Source organism: Aythya fuligula, chromosome 1, assembly GCF_009819795.1.
Source record: "Aythya fuligula isolate bAytFul2 chromosome 1, bAytFul2.pri, whole genome shotgun sequence".
Lineage (NCBI taxonomy): Eukaryota > Metazoa > Chordata > Aves > Anseriformes > Anatidae > Aythya > Aythya fuligula.
Window position 1 is genome coordinate 119,310,647 of NC_045559.1, and position 23,516 is coordinate 119,334,162.

The following is a 23,516-nucleotide window of genomic DNA, read 5'->3' on the forward strand; positions in this document are numbered from 1 at the left end:
GAAGATTATGATTCTTTTCAAAGATACTGTAGGATATTTTGCTCATTGTCATCACAGTTTTACCAGTGTGGCAAGGTTTATCAGTGCTTGCTCTTAAACTTTTTCCTAAGCTACTGTAGAGGCAACAAATGAATTTTTACCCATCTATGATCCTTCCAAATATAGCTTCCTCGCAGCTATAGAGATCCACTGCATTACTTCAACTTTAGCTTTCAGAGTGATATTCTTTCCAGGGCTGACATGGAAATTACAGAACTCAATGAAGAGTGCAGTGCCCCCAGAGAAGTAAAGCAGAGAATTTGAAATGCACTCATTTTGATTTAATTATGTAATTCAGTTCTGAGTTCTAGTCTCAAGTTTCAAAGAATGTGGACTCCAAAGGTTCAGAATCACTGAGAACAGAATCACTGAGAACAGAATCACTGTTCTCTACCTTCCTTTGGAGAGGCTAGAGGCAGGGCTTAAAATATAGGCTACCTCATAAAGAAATAAGGGAGGAGACAGGTCTCCATGTGCTTCTCCGTAAGGCAGTTGACTCCAATTATGATCCTTTGGTTTGAATGAGGTGGGTTCAGCCCATAAAGGGTCAGCTGTGCGTTTGCTGATAACTACCACTGTTTCCTTCTGGTTTTTGTACAGTGACATGGAAGCAGGGTGTTATCAAAATCTGGCCTAAAGCTTTATACCAAATATGATGCAGCTTTATTTATATTATCCCTGGAAGTCTTTAAAAGACATTTAGATGTAGAGCTTAGGGATATGGTTTAGTGGGGACTGTTAGTGTTAGGTCAGAGGTTGGACTCGATGATCTTGAGGTCTCTTCCAACCTAGAAATTCTGTGTGATTCTGTCTGTCTGTGTGATTTATTCAGAAAAAGTGCCTTGCTGTGAATTTCTTACAGAGAGTTTGTGGAACAACTTGGTCATGCTGATTTATGCTAAAATTGCCCACATAAATATTATTGTCTGTTGTGTCAGGAGTTGCTGGTTTACATTCTCTAAATGGGAATAAGAAAAGAGAAGCATGAAGCAATATGTGTTTTTTTTTTTTTTTTTTTTTTTTTCCAATTAGGCCTATTTCATCTGTCTTTTTAACTATGCAAAATCATAAGGAAATAAATCTTTACTAGCAGTTAATGATCAGTTGGTTAGTTGACAGCTGCAGGCAAGTCCAGTGATATAAAAATTACTGTCATTATGAACAGCTTCTAATAGGAAGAATGTTTATTAAAAATGTGAACACATTCTGTTTCAACAGTTATAGTAAAATTTGTCTTTTTGTGATGTTTAATAACCAATTTTCTGCGAGAATGACCCAGAATGATATCATATGGACTCTGTATTAAAATTTACTGTTAAAAAAGCCGTATGTCCTGTAACAGGCATAATTAAGCTGCTGTTTAAACAGTATGTGCAATGCATATATAATGTAACAAAATATTAGTTTACAGTCTGTTCTATTTGTTATGTGTTAAAACAGTTGCAAATGGTATTAATGATGGTATTTTAAGTTGCAAATCATCCTGAGTACATTATTCTGGCAAAACACTATAGACCAAAAATTATCTTGAACAGCTCCTGGATATTCAATTAATAAAATGTTGATATAGCAGCAATTTTGTTATTAGTAATTTATATACAACATGGTAGAGTGCATAGAGAGGAAATACTTCCTCGATAACCCTAGCAGAATACATGAGGTCCACAAACAAATAGTATGAACTTGGTTTGTCAAGTTGATTTCTACTAAATTATGCACATATATTTTATTGTCTTTCTGTGTGTACTATTGCTGGTGCAGTGTTCCTTAAAAAGCTGGGATGGTGTTTTCCTACATACATAGCAAAATGACGGGTAAGTGTTTTTACAGAACACAAAGTGTTTTTGTGGCAAGTTAAAGCTGTTCTTGCACTTTGGAGGCAATGGAGAGGTTTCTTTCTCTGTACCTTACAGCCTTTTAACAACTTGAAGGTCACCCATCCGTGATGACTAGAAGGAGAAAAGAGAAAAAATAACTAAGGACGAAATGATACAAACCACAGTTGCTCAGTGCTGCAATGGAACAGATGTGTGTGTATTACTACATATAACTATCTCTCTATGTATATACACAACTGTATGATGTGTAAAGATACCATTAGGGATTAGAGATATCTGTGGTGGGAATGTTTAGGAGACTGACTAAATAGGTCACTTTTAAAAAAAACCTTACTGAAATTGTTTACTAACAACAATTTTCAAGCTAATGAGCAATTCTTACACACTGTTAGCAATTATTACATGTATGAAAGTGCTATTCTTTAGTAATCATATCCTAAATAAGTGTACAATGTTGTGAAGCTCATGCTGTAAAATTAGCACTGATGACTTTGGTCCTTGATGTTCATCATGGAGGTTAAAGTGATCAGGCTTGACAGAGAAAAACTTTGATGAAAAGAAGAACTGAATTTGGATGATTGTCTTTCTTCTCCATCTTTCTCTGGTCATTATGGCTGCTGTGCACTTCTTGACTCCTCCCCCTCCGAGGGGCAGTCTCAACAGCTCCCCATGGTGTTTGGGTTTTGGCTCTGCTGGTCATGCCTCCTGTGTATTCAGCAAAATGTCCTGCCTGTTGCAGTCCCTTTTGCTTACCTTGTGCTTCATCTTTAAACTTCCGTTACCCAAATGCCTCCTGCATGAAGGTACATATCTTTGTTCCTTTTTTGGTCACATTGCTCACAAACTTATTTACAATGCTTCCACATTGTGTTTGGATTTGCCATAATGGTGTCACAAAGTGCGTACATACTGTTGTTGGTAATACTACTTTGGTATGTATATATTTGGATTCAAGGCAAGCTAATTATATCCTGATGAATAAGCTTCTAATGTAGAATGGAGTAGAATAGAATTTTATAGAATTTTAATATAGTGGAGATTTATAGATATTACAGGCCTCTGCCTTAGCTACAGCAGCGTAGGCCCAAAGTTTGACAAATCACAGTAGAAAGCTGTCTTGTTTCTCATGGAAGGAGAACTATCAGAGCTATAGCTGACATCTATTTCAAAGGAATGGGTCAGAAGGTTTTGGAAGTATGGCAACAATGTGTATGATCAGTTTAGTTATTTAAGATATTGGATTGACGGGTATGTTGGTAATTTTTTAAAGGTAAAACTCTTAGACCACACTATTGTCAACAGTATGTGTATATTCTTCATCTTTTAAATCTTGTGTGTGTGTGTATATATATATATACACACTTGATTTGTAATGCATCAACTGAGGACATTAAGATCTAAGAAAATATCATAAGTCTTTATTAAATGAATTTTTTTTTTTCATTTTAGCAATTAGCAATTTAACATGATATTTAATGAGAATATTTTCGAGCTGTTTCAAGATAAGAGACTTTTCAAGTACTTTTTTTCAAAAACAAATTGCTCATACCATGATGGAATTACAAAACTGCACAGAAATTATGCAATTATTATTACAGTGCAGTTACTTAATTTCCATTACTACATGATGAGCCTTTACAATACAGAAATCCAAATGTTTAGGTAAGAATTTTTTACTATTAGTAGAATGCATAGTAATGTGAAGCACTGGTCAGTATGTGAGGTTTTGAGGCATTGTTAATGAAAGAGGCAGAAATCCTGCAGGTGGAATGGTTTGTCTTTAAATAATCCCAACCTTCATAATTAGATTGATTTTCCAATCTTAATTTAGTTAGTTCATTTTAATTTATAAGAGTTTCTAGCTAAAAACATTACAGCTACAGAACCATATTGACTCCAGTTGGTTTATATGCTGTAGAAAGTACCTAGATAACACAGTACAAGATAATTCATCATAAAGGTAATTATCCTGGACAGTGTTTTACTTGATTTCTTTTTGCTTCTGGCCATTCCTATCTGTCATCATTTTAGTCTGTCTCCCTAAAAGTCTACAAAACTTCAATGCATCCAACTCTTTTTTAATATTTTGTCCTTCCCAAGACTGCATTACAATGTTCTTATTGCTCACTTTGCTACAGCTCTCAGCACTGAGGTCTTCATCCCTCCAGCCACTTAGTCTATAGGAAGGTGAACATTTGGAGCACAAGATAAAAGTTTCCCTGGTGACATTTTTTGAGCACCTAGCAGTCTTTTGTTATCACAAGAAGCAATCACAGGGAGTGCACTGCTTCTTCCATGCATTCTAACTTTAGCAGACTCCATCATTCTCAGGAAATGATGCACATGTATCTATATGAGCGGATATGCATTGTAGTAGGCATGAAAAATTACCACAAAAATGTAGAGCATAATGTAAAAGCAGTTAGTTATATCCAGGAGGTTTTTCTGCAGGTAGAATTAAAGCTGAAACCCTAACCCAGAGACATCAGTTCTACCAAATTTCAAGAATTATTTTAAAAGCTTGAAAACAGATAGACTATATGACTCATTTGTTCTAATTTTCCTTTTTTTTTTTTTTTTTTTCCTATAACTTAATTGCTGGAACTTAGCCTGAGGTAGATATTCTGACACATGGCACACAGGCAACCTGTTGGAAAAAGGCCCTTAATTATGGAATGTGTCAGGTCACCTTCACTGCAGACAGGATAGAGTTGTTTTTTTTTTTTTTTTTTTTTTTTTAAGCAAAGTCAATCACATGAGAAATAGTACAGAAAAGGCATGGCTTCTATAATGGTAGTATAAGTTCTTTAAAATGTATTTCAGTTATGTCACAAACATAAACAATCGTTTTTGGATTCATCTTTTTTTATGCAATATTATTCTCATATGTTTCAACCCACCAATGCAATGGGATTACACATGGTCTCTGAATATTCAATATGGGAAGATCACTTTATCTTGTTTTGTTTTGAGCCTTCAGAGTCTCTTTGAGTCTCTTTTCAAAGCTTTATCAGTAAGCAGAAGTGTAAAAGGACTTTTGGTTTCATGTTGCTTTGCCAAACAATATTATATTTTTATTTTTATTTTTTTAATTCCAGCAATTTTTGTCAACTCCTCTCTTTAGGACATGGAATCAAGGAATCAAGAAACACCTTATTACAGGAGGACTGACCTCAGATGGTAGTGTAAGATAAGATTTGACTGTAGCAAGAGCAGGATAAAATGTGATTTGTTGTCACAGGGAGAACAATACACTATGCTAAAATGTTAAATGGTGTATATAAAAAAAAAAGTAAATATGTGAATAAAATGTTTTAAGTGATTTTCAAAATTTCCAAGGTACGATAACAATCTGTTCTGTCTTACAGGAATTCAGTTAGCTCCAAAAGAAAAACTGGACATCCCAGTGTTATTCATGCCAGATACAATGAAAATGTATGAGGCTGCGGTGGTAATTCATGTAATGAGGCAAAATGGTGAAAACTGGCCTTATGAGGATTCTGCTGAATTAAGTAAAGACTTAAAGAGGTAATTTATTCTAATAGGAAAAATATGCAGTTGCAGATACTCAATCTTATAATCATTTTTCCCTTCAGATATCTGTGTGTGGCTCCCAAGGGGAAGCAAGTGTCTGATTTTTGAGGACACTAGATATCCAACATGAGCTTTTAATGTACCCTGCAAAGTATGTACTTTACAAAATGCAAAGTACTATCTGCCAGTACAGTTACGGATATTGAGCAAATGAAAGTTGTTAGATACTTCTAATTTTGGGGTTAATAATTGCTCTCCTGTGGGTATGTTTTTGTAATGCATAAAATACATAAACTTTGCTTCAGTGTAGGCATGACATAAGAGAGAGCAAATCAAGCCAAATGATCTTGTATCCTGACATGGTATTCAGAGACACTAAAATAAGTGGATGTCAGTTATGGCTTTTATGATTTGCTTGGATCTTATTTCATATATTTTTTTTAGATATGTTTAGCATTAAAGCATACAATTAAATGGAATTTCACGTTTCCGGTAACTCTTAACTCTATATTGTTTTAGAGAAAAAAAATCTCAATACTATCATAATGTTAGTACCATAATAACATTCTACCTGTTTTCCATGATACTGTTCACTTATTCTCCAAATAGTGTTATTGTGTCAGAGGATGGGGGTATTCAGGGAATACTCTGGACCTATCCAGTTCATGGAATACCCGAAGCACCACAGCAGAAATTAGTGCCAGGTAGGTAATTACTGAAAAACTTGAGCAGTAAGTTCAAGGAAATAAAATAGTTATTTGTGTTCTCACCTGCTTGGTCATGAAAATTTGCTCTAATACTCTATCACATTTTTAAAAAAGATAAAATCACATATTAAAAATAAAATCCCCTTCCCAGCCTACAAAGTAAATCTAGACCTTCTGTTTCTTTCTCATTATGGATAAAAGGAGCTGGGAACAGTTGGAAACCTCATGGCTTGTGCACTTTAGTGTCCCAGTTAATGCTAAATTAGAGAACCATAAATAAATCAAATGAAAGACTGACACAAGTATAGATTTTGACTTAAATACCCCAAATACCCTTCCAGACAGTTTAATGGTTAGATGTCCATTGTGTTGCTCAGCCTTGAATTTCACTGTAACCAAAACAGGTTGGTGTAAATAGCAGTAAGTTTTCCACTTGCTCCTGAGAAGTAAACTTGCATTAAAAAATAACTGACACATTCATAGGACTTTTATTGTTGCTTATTTTTTGTATAGTACATGTTTATAGATTTGTTAAACATATTTTTAAAGGTGAGATATAACCCCAGAATAGTGAAACATAGAAATTGTGAACAGCTTTTTAAAGCTAAAAGCTTGGTAAAACTACAACGTATGGTGTAGATGAGGGACAATTTTATACCAAATTATTTTTGATAGTAACAATAATGAAACAAGCTCCAGAATTACAAGTTATAGCTAACTAAATAGGATTCAGGATCAAGGCATTTTTTGCTTTTTTTTTTTTTTTTTTAAATACGGAATATAATTACTTACCAAGAGTTGTGTCTGAATTATTTATCATAAAATCTTGATACGAAGTTCAGAAATAATTTTTAAATAATCTTTGGATATAATTCTGCTGATTGTTTTAGATAAGGGATCAAATTACTAGTTCTGAACATTTCATCCTTACTTAAAAATGTGTGACCATGAGTCATTACTTACTGCCTTGTAGGCAGAAAAAAAATATCTAAATTTTAATAATATAAAAATAATTATGCAGTTTTCAGAGCCATAATTCTGAGGAAAATGATATTTAGACCTTGAAACTGAAAAATATGTAATCATCTCCTCTTTTTCATGTTGATTTCAATACCTCTGGAAAATTCTTTTTTGCTGGAAAACATTTTATTTTTTTCCTTCAGCTTTTTAATCTGATTTTCTCCTCTTTCTGTGCCAATAAGAACTAAAAGAACCATAAATAATGACCACAAAAGTAAGCCTTATAAAATCTAGTATATAAGCTAAAGTCCAACTATCTTCTAATGAAAAAGGACAGGTTTTGTAATAAGCAAATTAAAAGCATTAACTGAATTGAAAAAATGTCTGTCATGCTTCAAAGAGAAGGATGCTTTTTATTTTGTCATAGTTCTTTAAAAGCTGAAATTTGAACAATATTCTTACTTGGTAAGAAACCAAGTAGTAAGTTAGTACTGTTTCATTTAACTTTTAAATTCTTTCTCTCTCTCTCTCTTTTTTTTTTTCCTTTCATTCTTCCTTTCTTATTGCTATATATCAAACTATATCATAAAGCATATTTGCAAATGAACTAAAATGAAGATATATTTTATTATTATAAAATAAAAGAGCAAAATTTGCAAGTGTTGTTATGAACTAACTATAGGAACAGGTTTTTGTTTGTTTAGAAATATTTCCTACTATTTCACCTAAAAAATGAACAACAAAACTTTGAGAAAACTGTCTTTTAGTTGTCTCACTCATTTCTGGAATTCCATCATTCTCCAAGCATACGTCACTTCTAATTATTTTGTTAAAAACAAGATTCTGATGCTTTACAAATAATGGATTCTTTCTTTTCTGTAGCTGTTGTATGTTGTCAAGCCAGGCAGAGAGTAGAAAAAAGAGTAGAAGTGCTGCTAACTGGTGCAGTTCCTGGTGCAACTGCTATGCCTGCCACAAGAAATTCTGCATTGATCAATAGACATAAGCCAGCCAACATCCAAGAAGAAGTTCAAGTCACTGATGGTAAGAATAAATAGCTTGGATATCACACTTTTTTTAATAACATTGCACATACAGTAAGTACTTTACTTACTGTAACTCTGCTATGACAACAGATGGGAATTAGAAAAATCTTTCTCTCAGACCATATTTCTACCATGTTGCAAATATAGGACATTCATATAACAGTATGTCTGTGGAGTTACAGGCACCTCTGAACTTTTCTTTTATGTGTGTCTTGGATGTGAGGCTTGCACACATACCATCTCTCCTTTAAAAGAGTATAGCCTGCACAAAGTGTAAAGGTAGCAAAAATATGTCTGTGTAAGCATTGCAAGGCATTGTTTATCTTCAGGTTGTCCCGATTTGTAAGATGCATTCCCACCAGAAGGCCAATATCTGCAGCAAAATGGATTTAAGAAAGAGGCCTTGTTCTAAGGAAGCAATAAAGCTGTGTAAAAGAAAGCTTCCACTTATAGTTAATCAGCTGATGACATAGTGAAAATCAATTCCTTCATAGATACACCACCTTTTTGTATCATACCTCTCTTTGAAAGAGAATGGTACAATGTATAAGAAAAGAATACTTGTTAAGCTTCATGTATATTATTTCTGTTCATAGATAGGCATGTATTAACAGTCATACTACAAGTTATTAATTGCAACATTATCCTTTCACTAATTATTGTACCTTTGAAATTACACTTACATTTGTTTTTAGGTACAAAGTCATCCTACTTTTTCAGAAAAGTGTTATTTTAGTATTACAGCATGTGACATGAGATACAGCTGTAAATGAGGATAAGGGATTTCACCCATGCTCAACTTTCTCAAGAGTATAATGCACTGTAACATGGTAAAAGATGAGTACAGAAGTTCCTGTGATTGTAAGTCATTGACTTTCAGGTTGAGAGACAGGTAGACTTGCCTTTTTTCTCATCTATGCCATTGGAGTCAGCATCAGAGTCTGGTCCAACAGCCACTTTACTTTACAGGAATACCATGTTGCAATAGCTTCCCTGCCAAAGAACTGTGAAAAAGTGAACATCTGTTAAATTGAAATCAAGATGCATTATTACATCCTTCCTATAAGGATAATTTTCATCCAGTCATAGCTCCACCCCTGCACATTTAGCACTGTGGTCTTCTCTCTGAAATCACTGTCCAGATCTTTATTTTTTTTATTTATTTTTTAATATGTTTAAAACAGAAGGCAATCTAAAAGTTGGACTGCTGTCACAACCTTACACATAGTATACTTACTCATTATTTAATCTTTGTAATTGCTTATTTAAACTTTATAATTACCCATATCCCAGTATCAAGGATAGCTTATTGTCTGGGCATATATTGTCTTACATTCCCATATTACAAAGTGATAGTGATCGATCCGATAAAGTAAAAAGATGTGAAGGTCTCAACATACGTTCTTGCCTCTTTGGAGAACTGTAAATATTATTAATATAATTTTGTTTGGCATTGTGAGAACAGTGATATATCAAAATACATCACCATATTTTTTACTGTAGTGCAGCAAGGCTTAACTCTGCATTAACTTATTACAAGTGAGCAGGCCATCTTAAACATAACTGAGCTATTTCCCTCCAAAATGGTGGCCTCTGAATTGACAAGAATAACATATATTCAGCAAGTTGAGACAGCATTTTGAAAGACTTGCAGATTCATGATGTGTAGTGCTTGTTTTATTCATGGGAAAATATTTCATATTTATACGACTGGCTCCTGTGCATACTGCAAGACATTGATTTGGGACATCATTGTATCTTTTCAAGCAAGAAGTCTGGTAATGAAATGCTTGACAACATAGGTAGTAAGAACATTTATAATGCTGGTGCTTTTCGATGACATATTAATGTCATATTGCTGAATGAATTTGATGCCTATTAGGAATCAGATTTAATGGTACTATCTGAGCTTTCTGCAGTCTACCAGTAATAATATAAACAAAAGCGTAAACTCTAAGATAGTAGGCTGGCAAGCTGTTTTTCTTTTTTTTTTCTTTTTTTTTCTTTTATGAAAGAGTGATTCATCAGATGGTACGTGTGATGTGTAGTAAGCAGATTTCATATTCAAAGATAAATGATGATAATTACTGGCAGATCAGATTTAAGCAGCTACTACTACATTTCAGTATTTAAATTGTTTGGACAAGTATAAATTGTTGGGGAGTAAAAAATCTTCAAGCATGTCCTTTGTGTTAAAGGAATTCAGTTTCATCCATTCCAAATGATATCATTTGAAATAGAAAATTATTACAATTTCTTAAGACAGAAGGGGATGATCTAAATACCATGTAGCTAAAATGACATCACTTGTTCAGGAGTAAGCAATGTTCCAGAGATCAAATAAATTAAAAACAATGTTTTAGGCATATCAACTATAATATGCCCCCTTTAAAAATAATTTTCAATTATATGTACTCAATATGTATTTTTCAGCTGTTTTCTTAAATATGTCTCTAATTATATTATTTTTGGTAAACCTAATTTAAGACATTAATTCATCCAGACACGTGTGGAGGTTCTTACCTGTACTCTAATAATATACCTTTTTAAATTCACCTTAAACATTAAATAGGGGGAAAGAAATGATGCATTTTCCATTGTCTTGTAAGAAAAGCATCAAACATTATCAAGCATGTTATCCGTTATAGATATTGACTGGAATTCAGATGTTTCTAGGCAACCAAACTTCAGTATGTTGAGAACATGTGGAGTATACAGAGTATTTTCTGACTGAGGAAAAACACTGATCAGTCCTGTCTCTGCATTTCTAATAGTCCTTTGTAACCTATCCCTTTCACCTACTTCAGTTTATCACATAAGGCAGCCAGTATAGAGTGTTCATAATTAACTTCCCTGTGTTTTATTAATTCATAGTGCCTCTCACAGCTTAAGGTCTGGTCTTAGTTCCTTGCTCCTGGGTTCTTATTTCTGGGAAAGTTTCAAGCGAGTTAATTTTTTTGGGGGGACAGTACTGTTCAGATTGAGGGTAGCACAGCTGTAAGTTTTTCATGTTATGTGCAAGTTTTGCAGCTATGTTGACCTCTAAACAGATGAACAGTTCAATTACATCTTGTGGTCAAATAACGTTTTCCAGATTTCCTAATCTATAATGTACATTGGCATATGCTACCCAAAGTGTACCCTTTGTTTCACCATATAAGAAAACAGCAAAAATAGAAATAGGTATATATATGTGCATTCTCTGCAGTTTATTAGACTGCTATTACAGTCTAACATCCAATCAGATATAACGGATCTAACATACAAAACTTCCTGAAGTGTTGAAACTCACCAAAATTTACAGAAATCCTCTATTTTCTTTATCTTCATTAGAAGTTATTTGAGATGGGAAGAACAACACCTACAAACGTTAAAAGCTATTCCCTACTCTATCAAGATTTCATGTTGGCCAGAGATAGGGATTCCACTAAATGCCAGTTTAATGTGATGGGTCTGGATCAGGAAGCTAACCTGTAACAAATAAGTTCAACAAAATTTGATAAGATCAAAGAAATATTATCATGAGTGGTAATGAGATAAGTGGTTGGAAAGCTGCCTGGCAGAGAAGGACCTGGGAGTATTGGTTGATAGTCGGCTGAATATGAGCCAGCAGTGTGCTCAGGTGGCCAAGAAGGCCACCAGCATCCTGGCTTGTATAAGAAACAGTGTGGCCAGCAGGGCTAGGGAAGTGATTGTCCCCCCTGTGCAGGCTCTGGTGAGGCTGCACCTTGAGTACTGTGTTCAGTTTTGGGCCCCTCACTACAAGAAGGACATGGAGGTGCTTGAGCGAGTCCAGAGAAGGGCAACGAAGCTGGTGAGGGGTCTGGAGAACAAGTCCTACAAGGAGCGGCTGAGGGAGCTGGGCTTGTTCAGCCTGGAAAAGGGAAGGCTCAGGGGTGACCTTATTACTCTCTATAGGTACATTAAAGGAGGCTGTAGCGAGGTGGGGGTTGTTGCATGGCTGGCAACAGGACAAGGGGAGTAGGCTAAAGTTGTGCCAAGGGGAGGTTTAGGTTAGATGTTAGGAGAAACTTCTTTAATGAAAGGGATGATAAGCATTGGAATGGGCTGCCCAGGGAAGTGGTTCAGTCACCATCCCTGGCTGTCTTTAAAAGACATTTAGATCTAGAGCTTAGTGATATGGTTTAGTGAAGGACTTTTTAGTGTTAGGTCAGAGGTTGGACTAGGTGATCATGAAGGTATCTTCCAACCTAGATGATTCTGTGATTCTGTGATCAGCATAAGGTAGAAAATGCCAGTACAGGTGGAGAGAAAATATAGACTTAGTCTCTCTCATTTAGACATTTTAATTTAATTACTGATAAGGTGTTGGAGGTAAATATGGAAAGCAACACGAAGAAGATAATAACAATGAAGATAGCTCTCTATATAACTTAAGCCATCTCTCTGTTGTTGTAATCATTATGGAATTATTTTGAAATGTTGTTTGAGGATGAGAGAATTATGGTTTTATAAATGAGATTGTAGACTGTTGTTGTTGTTTTTCTCTCTGTGATAAGTAGAAGAAAGAACAACAAAATGTTTGTTTTGTATTAGCAGATAGGTGAAAGCTACTAGTAATGGCAAAATGAAAATGTAGATAAGAGGGTGAACCACCAACTGGTAGGAAGAGACACTCTATTATGGTTTACCTTATTACTAAAGATGACAACTACAGGAAAATAGGGAATTATCTGAAGTCAAAGAATAATGCATAAGAGTAGAAATGGAAGCCTAGGTAGATTCTTTTGTGAGCTTTATAATTTTTGTTTACATCTGGCTGTTTGCTTCTTTATCTATGAGTGCAACATGGGAGAGATTTGATGCATTATCTCTCTTCCTGGAGGAAAAGTCTAAATTCACCAACTTAAATTTCAATGGGACAATATGCAAAATATAGTAAGTACTATATAGGATTGCTTCAGTGAAAATGAAATATGTGGAGGAAATAATGGATCTAGTGGATGCTCACAGTTTTAATGGAAAATGAACTATCTGGATGATCAAGCAATCCCTTTCTGTTAATTACTGTTAGATTGTAAAGCAGGAGTTTAAATGCACATTTGTGTTTAGGAAGGTTGGATTTTTAAATGGCCCATATTTGTACATTAGTAACAAAAATCATAGAATACTATGATTATGGAATCATAGAATCATTTAGGTTGTAAAATGCCTCTAAGATTAAGTCCAACCTTTAACTTAGCACTGCCACGTCTACCACTAAACCATGTCCCTAAGCACCTCATCTACACATCTTTTAAATACCTCTATAGACCGTGCCTCAGCCACATCCCTGGACAGCCTGTTCCAATTCTTCACAACCCTTTCAGTGAAGAGTCTTTTCCAGATATGCAAGCTAAACCTCCCCTGGAGCAACTTGAGGCCATTTCCCCTTGTTCTATCACTCCTGTTTGGGAGAAAATACCGACCCACACCTTGCTATAACTTCCTTTGAGGCAGATGTAAAGAGCAATCAGGTCTCCCATGAAACTCCATTCCTCTACGCTAAATTAACCTCATTTGCCATCCTTCCCGAACTGAGCCTGCGGGGGTTGCCCACAGGCAGCAGCTCTTCAAGCACTGCTCCCACACGGCTCCATCCCACAGGGTCCATCCATCCCCCAGGAGCAAACTGTTCCAGCACGGGTCCCCCACGGGTGGGCGGCAGCTCCCCCCAGACCCCGTGCTCCTGTGGGGGCTCTCCATGGGCCGCAGCCTCCTCCAGACCACATCCACCTGCTCCACGGGGGCTCCTCCACAGGCTGCAGTGTGGAGATCTGCTCCGTGTGGGACCCATGGGCTGCAGGGGGACAGCCTGCTCCACCAGGGGCCTCTCCACAGGCTGCCCGGGAACTGCTGCTGCCTGCCTGGAGCACCTCCTGCCCTCCTTCTGCACTGATCTTGGGGTCTGCAGGGCTGCTTCTCACTCCTCACTCCTCACTCCTCACTCTCCCAGCTGCTGTTGCAGCAGTTTTTTGTTTGTTTGTTTGTTTGTTTGTTTTCCTTAAATCTTCTCTCTCAGAGGCACAAACAACATTGCTTATTGGATGAGCTCTGGCCAGTAGTGGGTCCCTTTTGGAGCCTGCTGAAACTGTCCCATATCTAACACGGGGCAGCTGCTGGAGTCATCTCACAGAAGCCACCCCTCCAGCCCCTCACTACCAAAACCTTGCTATGTAAACCCACTACAAACTGAAACATACACAGGCATTCTGATGAAGAACTTCAAATAGGTCTGCACTTACCTGATGGTAATATAATAGGTTAACACTTAATCCATTAAAAAAAAAGAACAATATGGCATGTTGCATATATGGCAATATTTTTTGCCTCACAAGTAACCCTCCCCCCCATTGTTTAATATAGCTAGAAAAATACAAAAAATACTGAAAAAACTTCTCGTGAATTATGAGCAAGCACAATTTGTAACTAAAAAACATTGTTTCTGTTTCTGTTTTTTTGTTTGTTTGTTTGTTTGTTTTGTTTTTCTTCTCTATAAAATATTGAGATCTGCAGACCTTAAAAATGAGAGTCATCGTTATGCAAATTAAGATTGCTTTCTAACACCTATGCAAAATCATGATCAGTTAAAATATTCAACACTTGCAGGAAACCATCTAAATTAGAAACTAATCTGAAGATATTCACTCATGCTCACAGAAGTGCAAAAACAATAACTCTATTATGAAATGAGAAATAATTATTCCTGGAGTTACTTTTCAGAATGTTATACACCTAGGAAAAAAAAAGATTGACTGATTGACTAAGCCACAATAACACATCTCTGATGCAAAAATACTACACAAACTTGTTAATAGTTCTAAACTTTTATTTACATCTAAAAAATAACATGTTTGGATGTCAAATTACTCAGCAAAGGTTACGTTATTTCCCTGTATCTTGATCTAAATCACTAAGCAAATTAAGCATGTGTAGTCACACATAAACCAATGAACTTCAGTCTGAAGATTTCTTATGCAAAAATTATTTTTTGTGTTTCAAAACCTTGGTCCAACGTATTCAGTGAGGAAAACTGAGTCTGGATACTATGGCAAAAAAAAAAAAATCTGTGGGAATTAAAATTGCATAATAAATATGGTCATGAAGAAGATCGTTTGATGTTGTTTATGCCCAGGTAGAGATATGATCTTTATTTGCTAGAATTGATAGCTAAATGAAGATAATGCTAACTAAAAAAGCAAAATGTTGAAAGATGTGTGGAATGCTTTTAAAAATATATATATATTTTTATCAGTTAGCTTAAAACATTAAATTATAGTTTATTCTGATTATAGATTATTGTACAAATCTAAGTAGAATGCAATCAAAGAGATTTTTGGGTGAATGAGAATCTTTTTGTTTTTTTCTGCTTTTTTGTTTGTTTCAATTTAATAACAAATAATAATGAAATAAGGAAAGTAAGAATGTTAAGAAGGGAATATGGATAAATGCAATAAAGGGGAATTCATCTCCGAGGGATTCAGGCAGAGAGAGAGAATATGAGGAAATTAACTGAAAGGAAAAATGCAGAAATATATGAGGAATAACAAATGCTAGAGGCGGACAGTATATTTCATATACATGGATTCACAAACTTCCATTACATTAACTAAATGATACTGTGCTTTTGAGAAAGGCTTTCTAAGGCCCTATAGTAGTAATCTGTTTTAGCAGCAGAAATTTTCTTTAAAGAAGTGTTTTGAAAGGGAAAGATAAAACAAACAAAACAAACAAACAAAACAAGCAAACAAAAAAAAAAAAACAGAAAAAGCAAATGTAAGAGAAAATTTAGAAAAGAAAAAAAAGAAATGTTGGTTGCTAGGGAAATAGGCAATGGTATGCAGGGTTAAGAAAAATGTGACTAGACTGGAATACTGCAGAGCCTTGAGGACATTGAGGATCAATGAGTACATTAACTACAGAAGGAGATCACTTCCTTATCCATTCATTTCTTTGTATTTAAGGTAGTTTGGTATCTGACATTTAACACTGTGTTATCTTTGCTGATAATGCTCTATGTACAGCATTTTTGTACCTATATGAAGAAATTCAGTGAAAGGCATATTCAACACCAGGTGTTTTGAGGTCGTGTGCTTATTTGTTTGCTTATTCTGCCCCTATTTTCATGTAGTTATTATATTTTACAGCAAGAAATAGATATTTACTTCTCACATGAGATTCATTTCTTACCTCCTGGAAGATACCCTTTACTACTGAAATGTTAGGATAGTCTTGGCTAAAAGGCTTCCTTTTTTTTTTTTTTTTTTTTTTTTTTTCTTTTTTCTTTATTATGCTTATTAATCACTTTAGCTTTTGGATTGACTAGTTACTTGAAAACTGTATTAAAACTATTTGGTCTACTGTACAGTAATGTACAGTCTCTTCTGTCTGCTGAAGCTTTCACTGTACTTTTCACTACATGCTTCAACTAAATTCTCCTCTGCCTACTGAGTTCCAAGAGTGTGTGTGAAGACCCCAGGAAGACAGTGGAGAAGTAGGAAAAGGACTAGTTGGATTAGAGTTGAACAGGGTTATGAAGAAAGATCATAGAATCATAGAATCATAGAATATCCTGAGTTGGAAGGGACCCTTAAGGATCATCAAGTCCAACTCTTGACACCGCACAGGTCTACCCAAAAGTTCAGACCATGTGACTAAGTGCACAGTCCAATCTCTTAAATTCAGACAGGCTCGGTGCAGTGACCACTTCCCTGGGGAGCCTGTTCCAGTGTGCAACCACCCTCTCTGTGAAGAACCCCCTCCTGACGTCCAGCCTAAATTTCCCCTGCCTCAGCTTAACCCTGTTCCCGCAGGTCCTGTCACTAGTGTTAATGGAGAAAAGGTCTCCTGCCTCTCGACACCCCCTTACGAGGAAGTTGTAGACTGTGATGAGGTCTCCCCTCAGCCTCCTCTTCTCCAGGCTGAACAGGCCCAGTGACCTCAGCCGTTCTTCGTACGTCTTCCCCTCCAGGCCTTTCACCATCTTCGTAGCCCTCCTCTGGACACTTTCCAACAGTTTCATGTCCTTTTTATACTGTGGTGCCCAGAACTGCACACAGTACTCGAGGTGAGGCCGCACCAGCACAGAGTAGAGCAGGACAATCACCTCCCTTGACCTACTAGCGATGCCGTGCTTGATGCACCCCAGGACACGATTGGCCCTCCTGGCTGCCAGGGCACACTGCTGGCTCATATTCAACTTGCTGTCTACCACGACCCCCAGATCCCTCTCTTCTAGGCTGCTCTCCAGCGTCTCATCGCCCAGTCTGTACATGCAGCCGGGGTTTCCCCGTCCCAGGTGCAGGACCCGGCACTTGCTCTTATTGAACTTCATGCGGTTGGTGATCGCCCAGCTCTCCAACCTGTCCAGATCCCTCTGTAAGGCCTTTACGCCCTCATTTGAGTCCACAACTCCTCCAAGTTTGGTGTCATCAGCAAACTTGCTCAAAATACCCTCTATTCCTACATCCAGATCGTTTATAAAAATATTGAAAAGTACCGGCCCTAAAATGGAGCCTTGAGGGACCCCACTGGTGACCGCTCACCAGCCTGACACAGCCCCATTTACCATAACCCTTTGGGCCCTGCCCGTTAGCCAATTGCTCACCCATCGTATGATGTTTTTATTTAGCTGTATGGTGGACATTTTGTCCAGTAGGATCCTATGGGAAACCATGTCAAAAGCCTTGCTGAAGTCCAAAAAAATCACATCAGCTGGTTTCCCTTGGTCCACCATACGGGTGATCTTATCATAAAAGGAAATCAGGTTAGTTAGGCAGGACCTACCCTTCACAAACCCATGCTGGCTGGGACCAATGACTGCTTTGTCCCCCAGGTGCGCCTCAATAAGTCCGAGAACCAACTTCTCCATGATTTTACCAGGCACTGACGTGAGACTGACAGGCCTGTAATTGCTAGGGTCTTCTTTCTGACCCTTCTTGAAAATTGGCACAACATTTGCCAGCTTCCAGTCTACTGGGACCTCTCCAAATTCCCAGGATCGTTGAAAAATAATTGAAAGAGGTTCCGCGATGACGTCCGCCAGCTCTTTCAGCACCCGGGGATGAATCCCATCCGGACCCATGGACTTGTAGGGATCCAGGTGGAGTAGCAAATTCCGCACATGTTCAGGGTCAGTTGGGAGTTTGTCATCCCCACCGTCCCCACCCTCCAGCTCAGGGCACCCTGGATCCTGAAGCCCATCATCGGCATTGAAGACAGAGGCAAAGAAGGCGTTAAGCGTCTCTGCTTTGCCTATGTCATCGTCTGTGAGGAGACCTTCCCTATCAAGGAGCGGCCCTATGTATTCTTTAGTTCTCCTTTTTCCATTTACATATCTAAAAAAACCCTTTTTATTTTCTCTCACAGACACAGCCAGCTTCAACTCTAGCTGTGCTTTGGCCACATGAACTTTCTCCCTACAAACACGAACAGCATCCCTGTATTCTTTCCATGACGCTTGGCCCTCCTTCCAGTAGCGAAACACTCTCTGTTTCCGCCTAATTTCCATTATTTCACAAGATTTTGAAGGTCAGCATTAGATGTCAGATGACTGATGTCATGACTGCTTAAAGTCCTGTCCTGTAGTTTACAAGTCTGTGTCCTGTGTTTTACAAGTCTGAAGAATATTAGATCAAGACGGAAAAAAATTTTTTTAGGTGCCTGGGCTGCAATGGATCCTTAGCCTTGAAGAATTATCAAAACTAAGGGGAAAAAAGAAAATAATCAGTGAGAGGATGTAATATGTTTAAATTCAGAACCTAGTAAAATAATTTATCTGGCATGAAGCTGCAAGTTTATGAGTGGCTGGGCTTTCATTCTGTGCTTTTGTTCTGTGATTTTGTTGATGTCCTTCATTAAATGACTACAAGTAAGATTGCAGCCTGCTGAGTGGGAACTGGGGAAGGCCTTTTAAATGAGTTCACTTGCATCTATCCACAGTAAGAAGTACTCTGTAATGAGGGCAAGCATTGGACAAGTATTTTTTCAGTCCAAACATCTTTCCATCATTGCTTTAATTTCCTCCTCTCTCATTGGGGTTTTTTAGAATGATCCTTTCCCTTGCCATCTCTATATCACCAAGTCTGCTGCAGCTTAAGCATTATCTGAGTGGATAGCTCAGATAGCTAGAGCTCCTTTAGGAATCCACAAAAGACTGCATACAGCCTCACAGGCCACTATCCATTAGATTTGTATCATCAGAAAAAAAAAATGTTTAATGAGCTGTTCTTCAGTGAAGTCAAACATATACTCACTTTCCAGAAATAAAAGGAAGGGACAAAAAGCTTCTCTAATGACCATGTGAAACTCTATTCCAGGACAGGTATGTCCAGCAGGCCTTTTATGGTATCTTCTACAGATGTTAGGGTCATGAATGTCTTTGTAATAAGTTCTTTTGAAGCTTAAATACTGGTTAGCTTTTTGCACTGAATTGTCAGTTAAATTCCTATGGTTCCCACTGTGTGAACATGTTATGATTGTCTTTTAATTTTCAGATGTAAGAAATCTATCAATTAGTTTTACATTAAATCTTAATAGTTGCAAAAATTCAGATTATTTTTTTCCAAATTCTATGATCAGTGTATAAAATCCTCGGAGTTTTCATGCTAGCATTCATAAGAGTCAGACAAAATAAAAAATAAAAAGGAGTGGTTTATTTCATTTTTTTCTTCTTAGATGTTATTTTAAAGTCACCAACACTTTAATTATATTGCTTTTTAAGAAGCAGCCTTACTAGCACTTAAAAATAAATAACAGTCAAATCACAGAAGTCTATAGTTCAAAAATCATACTGTTTTTCTAATATTGCTGCTTCAGTAATTCTGAAAGAGCTCTATAGCTCTATACCCTAATTCATATTATCTTTTGAAGGTCTTTATTTACACAAAGCAAAACACTTCAAGATTGATATTAACTGCCTTTCAAAACAAGATATTTTTAATACTTTGCAAAATTAATCTTGGAATAATGACCTCAAAACCATATTCTTACTCTTTTTTTTTTTTTTTAACTTAAATAATGCATAATATTATTCCTTATATATATATACATAGTATTTGGAAGTTCTATTTCCTAGATCTAACCATCTGTGTATAAATAGCATGCTACTTCTTCTTCCTGGTAAGATAATTGATAATTTTTTTTCTGTGTTGAGTCAGATGTGGTTAAAATTCTTCCTGCTGCTCTGTATTTTTAAAACAGAGGTGGACTAATTGGGGTGTACTTTATATCTAGATGTATATTTTACAGTTTGAATTAGACTTCTAACTACACTAAAATGGTGATTTTTGAAAGATAACAAGTTCTTCATGGAAAAGGGTGGTTAGGCAAAGGAACTGGCTGCCCAGGGAGGTGGTACAGGTGCCATCCCTGGTGCCATATTTAAGGATGTGTGGTGGATGTGTTAGTGTTAGGTTGATGGTTGGACAAGATGATCTTAAGCATCTTTTGCAGCCTGAATAATTCTATGATTCTGCGATTCTATAAATGACTAGTATACAAAGTGCTGGCCTAAAGTTTTGAGGCATATTAGAACAATATACTATATGAAATTCAACATTACTTAAAGAAAATTATACACCTGTCTCCAATGTTTTATTCATTTCACAAATTTAATCTAAACTGGGAATTCTAAGAATCAATATAACCGTGAACATTTGACAATTTGGACATATTTTTAGCAGTTATTCACAACTTATTAATTAATTAATTAATTTATTTATTTATTTTCCTCTAGCGGCTGCCAGTTTGTGTAGACAGCACAAGTATTATGGAATTGTCTGGAATCAAATATTAATGTACTCACGAAGGCTTCCCATAGTATGATAATATGGCAGTCTCCAGGGTTTGCAGCTCTTATGAAAATTCTAATTACACTTCTCTGTTTTGAACAGCCTAAATCAAAACTAGATCAGCAGTGTTTCAAAACTTTCAAATGTTAGAACATATGAATACCTAATTTTTCCTTAGGTGTTTTAAATATTAAAATATTTTAAATAAATGGTTGATATAAGCATTGAACAGGTTAGAAAACAGACTGGAGTAGAAAAAAAATAAATTAGAAATATTTGATTTCTTAAGACTAAAAGGTACTATATTGAAATGTCTTTGGATACTAAAAGTACCTTGCAATTCACAACATTTCTTCCTAGTATCTCAACAGTAAAATAAACTTTTATTGAGCTGCACTTTGTGATAAAACTGCTGAAAGAAACATCTGCTCAACAGTTGTAATTTTCCCACTGTGGAACGCTTTAAATTATGTCATCTTTTCTCTCCCATAAAAAGTTAATTTTTATGTCTAAATCTTTGTCTTCTGACATGTCTAGCATGTCTGTTACAAGCCTTGGGCTGTATTGAAATCTGAATTCATGGCATAAACATATTTTTTGAAAAGAGAAACAACAAAGTATGGAACAATGTAGGATGATCCCAGGAATTTTATAAGCTGTAGGAAAAACGTTCATATTCAATTTCACTATAACAAAGTACACATAGTAATAAAAACCATTTATAACAGATGGATTAATACATGGAAATCCTGTATATTCAGTACTGAGTGTGTATATACCATGACCTCTAATTCTTTATGTTGGTTAATGTTATGTTAATGTATATCTGTGTAGCTCTTAGATCTACCATAAATCTTCCAGAGGTCTGTGTAAAGGATACAATCTAAAGATTCAGAAATGTTTTGATATAAGCTGATACACCTCTTAGGTCTAATCTCTGCGTTACAAAAATCTTGGCAACAAAAAATCAAGCTTCTTGTTAGCTGCTGAAGTAGTTAGAAGGATCATGAAGGATCTTGTTCCTTTCAGTAAAGGAGAAAGGGCTACATGCTTGGTAGCACACCTCCATGCTCTTCAGGGATGTATTCTGACACTGGGTAGCATGACAGATCAGCAAAACTGAAGTAACGTGTTCAGCAATCTCGCAGTCTCTGCGGGATATAGACTTTTTATACTAAGAAGTGTGAAGTTGGCATTTTAGAATTCCAAACTGGAAGGCCTTGGGAATTAACTCCGGAGCTGACTATAGCCAGCATATACAGAGATGCATAAACAGGAATTCTGCACAGCACATTTTACTAAACTGTGCAAGTTCAAAATGGGCCCTGAGATATGTGGTCACAGTAAGATGAAATCTTCTGTAACATTTAGTGATGGTGGTAAAAGATTTTCCATCCATAAAACATGTAAAACTTTTAAACAGATTAGTAGTTTGAGATTCTATTCCTCATAGAAACATTCTCTTCTATGCACAAATTACTGTTTTATACTAAATACCAGTTTTCTCTGTTGCAGCTGAAAGAGGTGTTTTATTCAAGAAGCATAGCTATTTATTCTTATGCATTACTCCTTGGCCTTTTCATAGCTGCTGTGGGGAATAAGAGTGGCTGATAGCGGCATCTTTCTTCTTTTTCTGTAACGTGTTTCTCAGCTTGGTAGCCTTCAATGGCAATGATGTTCTCAATGAGATTTTTTTTTTGAGATTGTCTCAATGACATTGCTCAAAAATAGTACCACATTCTTGCGATTTACATTTGCCTTATGAAACAGAAATACCTCAACATAATGCAGAAGTGGTAGCCAGGACAATGCTGCTATCATTGTTCCCCTCTCCTAGGTAAATTTTCCAGCTTCCATTTTACCAGATACAACGTAGCATGCTATATGAAATTGGAAGATCTTGCTATGCAGTCAGGAGCAAATCAGTCAAATTTTGGGTAATTACTAGTTTCATTTATTTGTCATTTTTAATAAAAAAAGGCCAAGTTGTAACTAATATCTGTCCAACTGTGTGAGGTTTGAGTGCATGCAGATTGATCTTTTTCCCTTCTGTCATTTAGGTTTCTCTACAACAGTGGAATTTCTGTATGAATTACAGTATCAGTCAAATGAAATTAAATCTCAGCTTGAATCTTTAGTTGGTATGCATCTGATTCAAAGAGAACGGGATCCAGAATCTGGAATTATAACGCTGATATTTAATATAGTGTTTGCACCTAACAAACCAATGAGGTAGGTCCCTGCTCGTTATTACTAATTGAAAATGCAATAAGATTCAGTCTGATCACTACCTCCCTACACTGTTTTCATCACTTTTTTTTCACCTCTGAAATTTATTATTTTAAGTTTTCTCACTTGCTGCTTCTCATTATGATAACTTTGATATTAAAACCTATAGTATTTCTTTTTAATGCCTGCTAGATGATTCTGTTGGCTTATTGCTTTAGTCTCTGTGTGCATCAATTTACTTATAAGCATTAGAGTATTGAAAGTATTATGATTTCCAATGAAAATTAATTGTTCTCAACATTCATGGAACGCATACAGACTAGGTGGCTTGTCAGTTTTGATAAACTTTCCTAGACAAGCACTTTACATGTT

General features: G+C 36.2%; 1 protein-coding gene across 1 annotated transcript in view; it reads left to right on the forward strand.

Annotated features, from left to right (window-relative positions):
* The window catches only part of CFAP47 (cilia and flagella associated protein 47), a 325,591-nt gene that overhangs the window by 275,553 nt on the left and 26,522 nt on the right, over window positions 1-23,516 (forward strand). Inside the window, exons 59-62 of the mRNA XM_032197971.1 lie at window positions 5,246-5,405; window positions 6,021-6,115; window positions 7,961-8,122; window positions 22,976-23,147. Of these exons, the coding sequence (XP_032053862.1) occupies window positions 5,246-5,405; window positions 6,021-6,115; window positions 7,961-8,122; window positions 22,976-23,147 (589 nt within the window). The remainder of the gene's footprint in view (window positions 1-5,245; window positions 5,406-6,020; window positions 6,116-7,960; window positions 8,123-22,975; window positions 23,148-23,516) is intronic.